Genomic DNA, 11,384 nt, shown 5'->3' on the forward strand with positions numbered 1-11,384 from the left:
ATTCCTCACACTGCTTTAGGGCTGCATGGATAGCTGTGTCCCTTGCACATGATCCTGAATAGTTTAGGTCAGCTAATCAGGGCTGCCCTGTGCATTTCACTGTCACCTGTCTCCAGGAAGACAGGAGTCTGCAGACCTTGTTGCAATGGGGCCCTCTGGGTAGGCAGCCTCTGCACCACAGACTGTTGGATCCTCAGTGGCTCAACATTTCTAAAATCTGTATAGGGCTCTCTCATTGTTTTTCTATTGGGAAAACAATCCTGGGAGAATTATCCCAGGTTATTTGAATGGGTGTAAACAGCCTATATCTATCCCAACTATGCAGTTGGTTCAAGAAAATATATCACTCACAAGAATGCTTGCGTTCCCCATATTTCCTGGACCATCATGACGACAACAGCATCACCTCAGCACTACCAAAAAAATCATCTTGATTTATTTGGCCACAAAACTTATTTTACAGAAATCCCACAGCTCAGGCTTTTAAGTTATCAAGCATTACCAAGTCTGATGATTTCAGGAACTTCAAGCATTGGCCACATGTATTTGAGAGAGATCTATTCTAGCTATGATTTCTCACTGGAAAGTTGTAAAGCTCCCCTGGAAGCAATAACAGTATCAGAAGAAGGAATCTTCTGCTCAACTATGCATATGTTTCAGCTTACCTCCTAACCATTTTGAGAAGTCAGTCAAAAGTTACAATGGCACTTTTACTTAGAAAGACAAAGATAATATACAAAAATCTCAGGCTAGTCAGTGGAATCATGTTCTTCCTCTCTTCAGTGCTCTGTCTAAAATTACAACTTCAGTAGTGTTGAAGTAAGAGCATATCTACATTTTCTCATGTGCATGACCTCTTTAAGTCATACAATATGTCAGACTATAACTTCAGTGCAAGCAGAGCTGGCTAAACTTGCTTTATGTTCTGAGAACATATAGATATGCCTCTTTTAGTACCACAAACTATACTGATATTCCTAGATTGGAAAAACCTCATTCACGTGTGCAAGGGGGAAGTGTCTTTTATACCTTCCCTTCTTCTAGAACCACAGTGGCAGGCCCATCCCCATCAGTTCTGGGGGAGGAATGCATAAGCTCGTCACAAAGTATGAGGCCTTTGGGTTCCAAATGAAGCATGACTGCATGAGAAGGCAATCACAATAGGTGTTATTAGTGCTGGCAGTGTTGTCTTTAACTAAGCTTATGTCAGATACTTTCCAGTGTAACACCATTTCCAGTTGCCTATAACTGCTGAATTCTAGATAAACTATCCTCTGCTGAGTGTCTGCTGCAAGCTGAACATTTTTGAAAACTTTAAACCAAAATGATTTTTTTTGAAGATGCAGTTAATAATAATAAAAAACCCCGGCTGTGCTTTCCTGGGTCTCCTCCCTTTTTTTTTTTAAAGCTCTAATGCCCCCATGATTAGGAGGTAGCTCAAGACTTGGGAGAGGGTGGTCATTTATATATAGTTGTATCTTTTATTCTTCCTGTGAAAAATTTGCTCCCAGCTTGGCCAAGTGATAAGCCTTTGGGCAACAGCCATTGGCACATGTTCAGAAGAAACTTCTAAGGTTTTCAGTACCCAAATTCTTGATGGACAGGTAAGACATGGCTTCCCCTGCAGTTCTGGCTCCATGTTGCAGATGGCCTGCCCAATCTGAGCACTTGAACAAAGGATAGACAGGCCATCTTCCCTGTGCTCTTGGAGTACATGCTGGGCGCAGGCAGCATGAGAGAGGATGAAGCTTCTTGATTTGCAGGTAGAGGATGGGAGCTAGACCAGTGGGAGTTGGAACAAATTAGAATGGAATTTGATAGGGCAGAAACTGGGACTTCAGGCTAACAAGGAAAGAATTAAAGCTGGTAAATCCTAGACACAGGGACTGGGGACAAAACTGGGGCCTTCTGAAAACAAGACTGGGAGTTGGGTGGCAGAGGCTTGAGAGTCAGGAAGACTCAGGAGCTGGAATGGGCTGAGCTAGGAGACTGTTCCAAAAATTGGGGCAGGGCATTTGAGATTGGATAAGAACCTCAGGAAGGTTTCAGAAAAGGGGTGTTGCCTACACATTTCAGTCTCCTAGGTCTCTGAATGCTGGAAGCTGAAGGGGAGAGGAGCAGGAGACAGATGGGTCTGGATAAACCCCTGCATGTATATTCCTGTTCTTAGCATCTGCTTTCTGCCACTGTAACTCAGTGGGCTCAATGGGCCTGTCGTTTGACCTGGCATGGCACTTCCTGTGCACCTATGGGAGAGCAAGAACTAATACAGGCTTGGAAAGCAGACTGAAGACAAGGAACTGGGAGTGGGGAGGAGTGGAAATATCTGGAAAAGACCAGAAATCTGGAGGGGGTGCAACTGGACCTGATATGCAAAGAGGCTAGTACTAGGAGAAACTCAGGATGAGACTGGTGAGGACAAGGACAGGAGAGTCAGTGCTGGAACAGCTTAGATATGGGGGCAAGGTGGAATAAAGAGGCCATTAATCTATTGCAGCACATTGGTATCTAAATCCTACTGTTGAACACAAAATCTGAAACATCTACTGCTGGTCACTTTGGTTGCAACTTGAGGTAAATGACATTCCCAGGATTTCAGGGTAGGTGCACCAAAAATTAGGCATATGGCAGCTGCTCCTGCATGTTAATTGAGGTGACTAGCATTACGTAATTAGCCAGTAGACAGGGCCAGAATCTAAATTCTCCAGGGTCCTATTCCACTGCTTTAAATGTAGGGCAACTCCCCTCCCTGAAAGGCTCAACCCCTGCATATGCCTTTAATGCTTCAACAACCGAGGCAGGAGACCTACAGTCAAGCTCACTTATTGCATATCTCTGACTAATTTAGGTACAAGTTCCATCTACAAATAGTATGTAATCTTAGAACAGAGTTGTAATTAGAGGATCCATATACTCAAAGGGGGATACACTGATGCACAAGAGATGGCTTAATTCTGGCATTTCTTAATTTAGGAGTGCTTCACAAGGCATCTTGGAAATATGATTTAGGATTTACCATTTACTATAGGTGTTAAGGGTCTCAGTTTTTTTATATTTAAAAGGAACTCTTCATTCAGAGAATGTAACTATGTTCTTTCACAAGGGGAAATGACAGCAGTTTGAATAGCAAGAGATGGCAGTAGCAATGTTTAGGAACTGCACATTGTTCATGGCTGTTGCACAGAACTACCTACTCACTGAAATGGATGGGATAAACTGGTACTTGTCAAATCAGGGAAGTTAAGCGTAGTTTTGAGAATCCCAAATATTTGTTAGATTCCTGTAAGAACTGGTGCTTGACAAAATAAAGCTGAAAAGCAAGAATTCACACTATTCAGTGGGTGAATGATCATACTTTAATTTGCTGGCATCCATATAGAAAATTCTTCAATGACGACAGTTAATTCCATTTTCTGTTGTTTTTTCACTGCTCTGAGCCACTGTTCTGTTAGGTTCGGAGTGCCACAGGAAGAGTTGGAAGTGATGGCACATGTTTTGCTAACAGGGAGAGGAGTAGTCACAATCATTTCTATCTACCATTTATTTCATCACTGTGAATAATTCCATATTCTTGATCGGTGTTAATTAGGCCTGTGCTCTTTCCAAAAGCTGGCAAATCCACTGAAGAGGATAAACAAATCTGAACTGCTCTAAAGCTTATCCTCAATGGATGGTATGTAGCACACCCATTGCCCAAAGCTTGGCAATCTTTGGGGAAAATGCTACTATCAGCAATAAGAGCTCCTTGAAAATCTGGAGTTATACAACCACAGTGGATGCATAGATGTCCACTTGCAGATCTAAGAAAACAGCAACACTACAGCCTGAACATATTCTTACTGTCTGGGTTGGAGTGTTTCTTATATAGCTGAGGAAACGCTGCAAGCTTCTAGCACACTGCATTTGAGGGTGAAAATGAATGCATACGTGCCTGCATGCACATTGGCAGTGTAAGTGCAGCCAGCTTTTAGCCCTGTTGAGATTTTCTGAAGGGTGGAGCATAGAGTTTTTATTAAAGAAGATATCAAAAGCATCATACAAAGACAGTAAGATTCTTTTTATTTGTATCCATTTCTATTTAGTACATTACATCTTCAGTACAGACATTGACTAAGATATACTATTTTTTTTCCCTAAACAGTTGTTGGGAGACTTACAAAATAGTTGTTTTGAGTGGCCAGCCTAGTCGAGTTATTTGCAAGGAACAGATTGGTTGCTGCAGGAATGAACAGCTCCTCTTCCTTTGCACAACTGAAGAAGCTGCCCAGTAAGTTTCTTAATCACTTAAAACTTAAATCAGCCCTTCAAAATAATCCTTACAGCTACTCCAGGGCCTGACAGACTTAACTAATTGTTCAAGCTTAATTTTCCAGAGACTCACTTTGATTTATTGCAGCACCTACAAGTACCACTAAGGCTTTCAGTGCTTTTTTCACCTGATCTGCAATCCTGCTATATTAAAGTAGTGCAAAAAATCCATTAAATTTGCTGCAATAATGCAGGTCTCTGAAAAGTGTTATAGTGTTGTAAAATACATGTAACATCTAACTGCTTAGTTCTGTATAATTTTAAGGTACAAGGGGAAGCTTACTCTAGCAGATACCTGAAAGGGTTTCATCTCACATAATTAGAGTGAAACTCAATAAAAAAAGTCTCCTATTTCAGAAGAGGAACTGAGGACTGGTTTGAGAATCAGGGAATTGTATTCTCAAGCTTCCTTTAAGAAATCTAGTTAATCATGGGAATTCTGTTAACCCCCTAGTTTTATTTCCCCCCTTCTTTTCAATAGAAATAGTATTTAATAGCCCTGCAGAGTACAGTTTGCTAAGACAGCACTTTGTTACCTGTATCATGCTGAGTACTAAGCCAAAGGGCTATCACTTCACTATAAATCCTTAAGAAAAAAAGGAGCACTTAAATTTAAGTTACATTGGCCCAACTGATTGGCATGTATATAGCTGATGTAATTTTGCATCTTAAGCACTTTATGAAAATAAATTAAAATGAGTCATGGTCCTAAAAGGTGTGAATTCTCACAAATCTAGGGTTTAAATCCCTACTAAAGCTTTTTCCTCCTACTGTCTAAGCGACAATAGGTCATAGCATTTGTCTAGATTTCAATGCTGCCTTTTTAAATTACCCATGTTGCTTCTTTTTGTATTCCATCTAAGTTTGCATTGTGCCGTTAAGCCACAGCTGTGCTTGATCCCAGGGAAAGACTGATTTGACCCCTGCTCTTCCCTCATTCTGTAAAATGGTGCTTGTCCCTCTGAGCAAGCCAAAACCAAATAAGGAGCTATTACTTTTGCTGAAGCCATTAGCAATGCTCCTAACTTAAGCTGAATTCCAGTCTTGCAGTACCATTCCTTTGGCCAGAAACAAACAGGACAGACTCTGTTTTGATAGAATAAGGGAAAAGATTGCAGCAATTTAAAGAGTAGCTTTCACCTGCCATTTGTATTTTATTAATACCAGGAAGAGGTTTTGAAACAGGAGGCACTGTAATATTAATGGAAGGAGTGTTTACATTTAACATTATTGGAACACAAGGGAGCATTTCCCATCTAAAAACTGTGCTGAGGAATCCTTAAGAGTACAGCAAGAACCCAACTGCTCTGAAAGTTTCAACAGCCCTATCACAGCTCTAAGACACCAGCAAGATAAGGACACAGGTCACTCGCAGAATAATCCAGCTACAGAACTGGTCTACTTGCTCATTTCCGCAGCTCCAAAACTAAACACTTTTATGTAGGTCAGTTTGTAGCAAAGAGCTGTCAAAAAACAAAGTGATTTGCCTTAAAAATGCATGATATACTTCTTTGGGGGTGCATCATGCTATTTCAAGTTGTCCCTTCAAAGTACAGGCTTTGCCTTTTTGCTTCGTCACACAGTAGTAGACACACAACTTCTCAGTAACAGAAGTTTACTGATATCCCTTTTAGCTTTAAATTTTATGAAGCCTATTGAAAATATCCTGCCCTCAAGATGCAGCAGTAACTTGAGAAGACTTTTGTATTCCACAGGTAAGTTTCACCCCTTGGCAATATCCTTGGGGAACAATGTTTGGGGCCACAACACTCACATCTGAAAATTTAGAAAAGCCTTTTCATAAGAGGATTCAGATTTGCAAGCCTTTTTTTTCTTTGGTATGTAGACTGACCCACAAATATCAAACATTTTGCTTTTCCTTGTTTATAATTAAAACATGGAACACCAAGGAAGTGTCAGTGGGGAAGGTAACAAACTTGATGACTGCAGTACTGTTTGAAGCAGCATGAGACTGCTATGAAAAAAAGTTCAGCACTGGAGGTACCATGGTACATGTACGCTCAAGATCATGGGATCAGATTCTGCTTAATGAATTGTAATTTTTCTTCCTTCTAAGTCTGGTCATGTTCTCAGTCCTGTCAAATCAAGCAACCCAGACAACTCTACTACTCCCTACAAGAGGGACTGCATTCCCTTACAAAGCTTGGGAGGAGCAACATCCCTGTATGCAGCCAACATGTACAGCAAGGAAAATTAATGGAGAAAGGTGCTGATGGGAACAATGGTAAGGCAAGTGTCAATCCCCATAATTAGTGCCAGCTGTAAAACTCTCAGCAGGAGTTTTTAGTTAATTTTTAGAGTAGCACTAATTTTCATTGAAAGGTACCTTTTCTTTTCTTCTGAGTCAATTTATTTATAAGGCACTCCATTCTTAGTTTTAGATGCCTGCTGCATTAACTAAACAAGGAAGGGACTACGCTAGGCTTTACTCACCTTAGACAATCAATTCAGTGCATCCATTTCTGGCAAATAACTTCACACCAGTATAAATTTGGTCACTGGCACCAAAGTACTTTTTTCTGTGTGTAACCTCTACTCATTTAAGAACACACACATGTGCAACACAGAATCTCTGTGACCAGGTGCCTACTGCACTCAGCTTAAATCACTTACAACTTCGTTAGTGGGGAGGTATCATAAAACACTTTCTTTTGATAACTAGTCCTTGTATATGTAAATATATGCATGAAAATGCATTCGGAACACTTTTTCCATACAAGGGTTGTACATTACAGGAAGAACCACAGTTAAAATGTTAACAGAACTACAGAGAATGCATGCATAAAGAAAAACTGAGTTGCAGAGCCTGTGGGATATATAATTTTATTTATGTTTACTGCAAGAGGAAGCTACTGAAAGATCTTCCTCTTCACAGTGACTAATAAAATATTTTCAATAAGCTTTAGATGCTGCTCACTGCACTGCATTTAAATAAAAATGCTCACTTTTCATACAGACAACAGCAAAGTAGTAAGCAAAACTTACAACACATTGCCCTAATATATCAAAAATGTTTCCAAGGCAACATTGTTAAAATTATACCATAGTCCCCAGTAACATCAAGCTTTATAAAGGAGGTGATGGGGGAGGGGGAGGGAAACTTTCTTCATCCAGTTAACTGTTTTAAGTACTCTTCTTCTCCTCACCCAGTAAATTCACTGTAGCTTTCTTGGCTGTAAGATGGGAAGGGGGGGAAAAAAGTGTTAACTTTTATCATACTAGAAGTAACTTGCTTTACTGCTATGGGATATAAAAGACTCAAGTCCCACCTCCAGTGGAAGGACAACATTTAACCAACCAAACCTACCTGAGGAGAATCAGGGAATGAAATGAGGTTTACTATAACCTTAACAGCAGAATCCTAAGCTTTATATTATAGGGAAGCAGTGATAAGTCTAAGTAGTACCATTTAAAATGAAAAACTGGGTTTAGTATGCTAAAGTAGATGTATATTTTGTAACTCTACAATAAAATCCAGAGCAAGAAACAGACTAGTCAAATGGTGTGGAACTGGGATAGTGTTAGCAAGGGGTAAAGATATAAAAGATGTATATATATAACTCTTCAAGTCTAAAAAGGTATTTAAAGATGGGAAACAAAAGGAAGATGAAAGAGGAGGAAAGTAACAGAATAGGCGTAAAACATAGGCAATAGGTAGAACAGAAATAGTAGAGAAAATGGAAGTTATCTATTTTATAACTGATACTGTATATAACACCAGGTATGTTTTCCTAGTAAAGGTCACACGTAAGTACAAATAGACAAAAAATGGGGAAATTAGGGAATAAAGGGAAATCTCAAGTGACAATATGATTTACAGTCTAAAGATGCTTCAGCTGTTTTTCCAGGAGGTCCCTCCTCTCCTTAGATTGGGGTTCAAGCAAGCTAACAGCCATTTAGCATTAACATGCTCTAAAAAACAGCAGACTTGAAGCACCATGCCTCTTTCTTGGACTTTCAGACTTAATTTCCCCATTCAAACAACACTGTCCCCCTCAACCCTAGTATCTTGAAAAGCAGCATCTAACAATACCAATGTTCTTGACTTTTTCCTAAAACAGCAATACTGGAAAGGTAAAATTGCAAATTCTTTTTATAGGCTTTTCAGTCTTGGCCTCACCTTCCCTAGTGATGGTATCAGCAGTTTCTGCAGCTTTGTCTTTCAGATCTTTTACGACGTCATCCAGCTGAGCCTCATGCTTCAGGAAGAAAGGGCGGATAATTCGATGGTAGAGGAACTCTGCTCCATTGGAAGGGCTTGGAGCCATGCACCACACCAGAAAACCGCACTGCATGGAACAAGAAAGCACAAGAGGATGTAGGACTCGAGACATCTGAGTTCTTTCCCCAAGTCCAACACATTTGGAAAATAAGTTGAAGTTTACTTAATTTTATTTATTTATTTATTTATTTATTTTTTACATATGCAACCATTGAAGTACTCCATCTACACAATGCAGGTAAAGCAAAACAAAGCCCTTTGTGAGGGCACAGATGTCCAGAGAGAGTGCACGTACTGATAAAACTTAATACCCAGATCAGAAACCAGTAAGATACACGTTTATAAGGCACCTTTATATTGGTGTAACTGTGCATACTGAGGGGGAAAAGTACATTTTACCAGTATGAATATTACAAAGGTAGGTTCCCTCTTTTTTACATTAAAAGCGTTCTCTCCATATTAATAACCCTATACTCACCACACCTGCACTTAAGCCAACCAGTCAGTTTCTGTGTCCTCAGTTGCTTAGCTATAAAATGAGGGTAATGAGTCCATTTGGCCCAGTGTTAGTAATGTAAAAGTCTCTCTTGACTCAGGCATTAGTAATGACTTCCCTTTCCACTGAGGTGCTGAGAAAAAAGATAAACTGTTTAAATGAGATACTTTTATATTACCAACTAAAACTGGGCCAAATTCTGCCTATAATTCACAAGAGTTCTGCTCACTTCAGTAGGACTTGTTGTATGACCCAGTAAGCAATTTACAAATTCAGTGCTCAGGATAGACCTGTTATACAGATGAAGAAGGGTTGTGCAGAAAAACTTGCTCTTTATAAAGCTCCCCACCAGTTCCAGACTCCCATGCCTTCCCAATCAAATGCTATTTCCTCTCCTGATTCAGCTTTTGTCCTTTTTATTCAAAGCAGCTTCCTCTTCCATGTAGCTTGGGTGTATATGTGATACAGGCCATTCAAAGGACAGGAAAGTGATGTTCCTTAGTTTCTGTTCTAGACCTGCCCTAACACAGAACAGCTATAAAAACTAAGAGAGAAAAAGAATCTGGCTTCAACTCTGCAGGTCAATACATTCCAATTAGAAATCTTGGAGGCTAAACTCTAGAAGTCTCTATGGAGCATGTGCTGGCAGATTTTTCAAAGAAAAAAAAAATCCAGGAAAATGTAGGCATTTTTCCAGTACCAGCAATATAAACCCCTGATACAAAGGCTACTCCTTCTACCAGAGGGTTACACATCCCTGCTCCAGAGTAAACAAGCAGCAAAAGAAAAAAAAAAAAAAAGGAAAAAACCAAAACATTTTCCTTTATCTTTATTGCCAGAAATAGTTGAAGCTCTCCAAAAGACCCTGCACTGGATGCAGATACCCAAAATAGAAAATTTCAGTCCAAGCAGCTAAAGTATGGCAAATATATAAGGAATTAAAAAGCAGGGTCATCTTAGGTAAGTTTATCAATTGGCAGTGCTAATATTTCTGCCTAAAACAGAACAGTTGCTCAACCCAAGCAATTGGTATTTCATAGTAGCACCTCCAGAGCCTGGCAGGATGTAGAAGACCCCTCATGAGCATAGAGTCATCTATGTAGTTCTTCACAGATGGGTTTCTAGTATCTGACATCACACCAAAGCACTATTTAAAGCTACCTTTGCAACCACACTACCAGAACTAGGTTATACTCAGTCATGCCACTGCTCTACTTTGTTGCTGCTATTCTTCCAACTTCCTTATGGCAATGTTGAGAGCTCAAGTTAAGATTGAAAAACTTCACTGATTTATGGTAGGTAGTGTTCATTCAGGAAAAAAAGCAAAAGAGAATAACGATTTGAGTATTCGAATGCTTTGTTTGCTGTAATATTGAAGAGCTTAAAATGGCAGCTTGATCCATACAAGGAAAGGAAATCAAAGCCCATAAATTAACAATTTAAATTGAAGATTATTTTAAGTCAGAAACTGTCACCACAACAGTTTGATTCTGAAAATTATAATTGAGGATTTGCTACAAGAATTGGGGATGGGGGGAGAGGGAGGGAGTTCCTGGGAAGAAGTTTGCTATTTTTCCTCCAGGCTTATTCTTCAATGAAAAATCATTATGGTCAAGTCTGCATGCCTCATCTAGGGTGTACTTTATCTCAAACAGGAATTGAGGGACAAGAACTACTCATCTCTTTCTCTATTATGCAGCGGTAGCTAGCATTTTTTTAAAGCCACACTCTTTTTTTCAGTAAAGGCAAAATCCAAAACACCGCATTAAGAAATTAGGCACCTAGTTGGAGCATGACTCTCTCAAAAAGGGAGAATAACTCTTTTTACTGAATGCTCCTAGGCCATTTTGAACTCTCCTTTTTAATATACTACTACCAGCTAAGTGCTACACATTCTAATTTGTGGTAGATAGGAGTTTGCTGGTAAACTGGCTTGAAAAGAGATTTTAGTTTTCCCCAACAGTAGGAAGAAGTCTTTGAAGATAACATTTAAAAGTTGCAAATGATTAAAAGTATCTGCCCACAGTTTTGGAGCATTTAATAAATTTGAAGAAATAAAGTTCAGAGGTAATACAAATATGGTGCTAATAAGCAATTAAAATGGAACTGCAGTAAGTCTCGTTAAACTTGTCAGAGAAAATAAAAGGGTTGAACAGTTCTTTTCAAAAGCTCCTATTTACATGTGACTGTTTATTTAGTCTATTTTATAAAAGACAGCACTACATCTTATACTTCTCTGCCTCCAACATATTAACTATATTTCTTAACCTAGTCAAAGACAAAATTATTTCACTCGTCTCTCTACGTGCGTGCGCACACACTCTCTCTCTCTCTCTC

The 11,384-nt window shown here is 39.4% G+C and overlaps 1 protein-coding gene across 1 annotated transcript in view; it reads right to left on the bottom strand.

The window, feature by feature from the left end:
* Positions 1-4,038: 4,038 nt before the first annotated feature.
* The window catches only part of REEP5 (receptor accessory protein 5), a 27,406-nt gene continuing 20,060 nt past the window's right edge, over positions 4,039-11,384 (bottom strand). Inside the window, exons 4-5 of the mRNA XM_019532481.1 lie at positions 8,450-8,618; positions 4,039-7,502 (exon numbers count right to left, since the gene is read on the bottom strand). Of these exons, the coding sequence (XP_019388026.1) occupies positions 7,453-7,502; positions 8,450-8,618 (219 nt within the window). The 3' untranslated portion in view covers positions 4,039-7,452. The remainder of the gene's footprint in view (positions 7,503-8,449; positions 8,619-11,384) is intronic.

Source organism: Crocodylus porosus, unplaced genomic scaffold (genome assembly GCF_001723895.1).
Source record: "Crocodylus porosus isolate Cpor-Errol unplaced genomic scaffold, CroPor_comp1, whole genome shotgun sequence".
Taxonomy (NCBI): Eukaryota; Metazoa; Chordata; order Crocodylia; family Crocodylidae; genus Crocodylus; species Crocodylus porosus.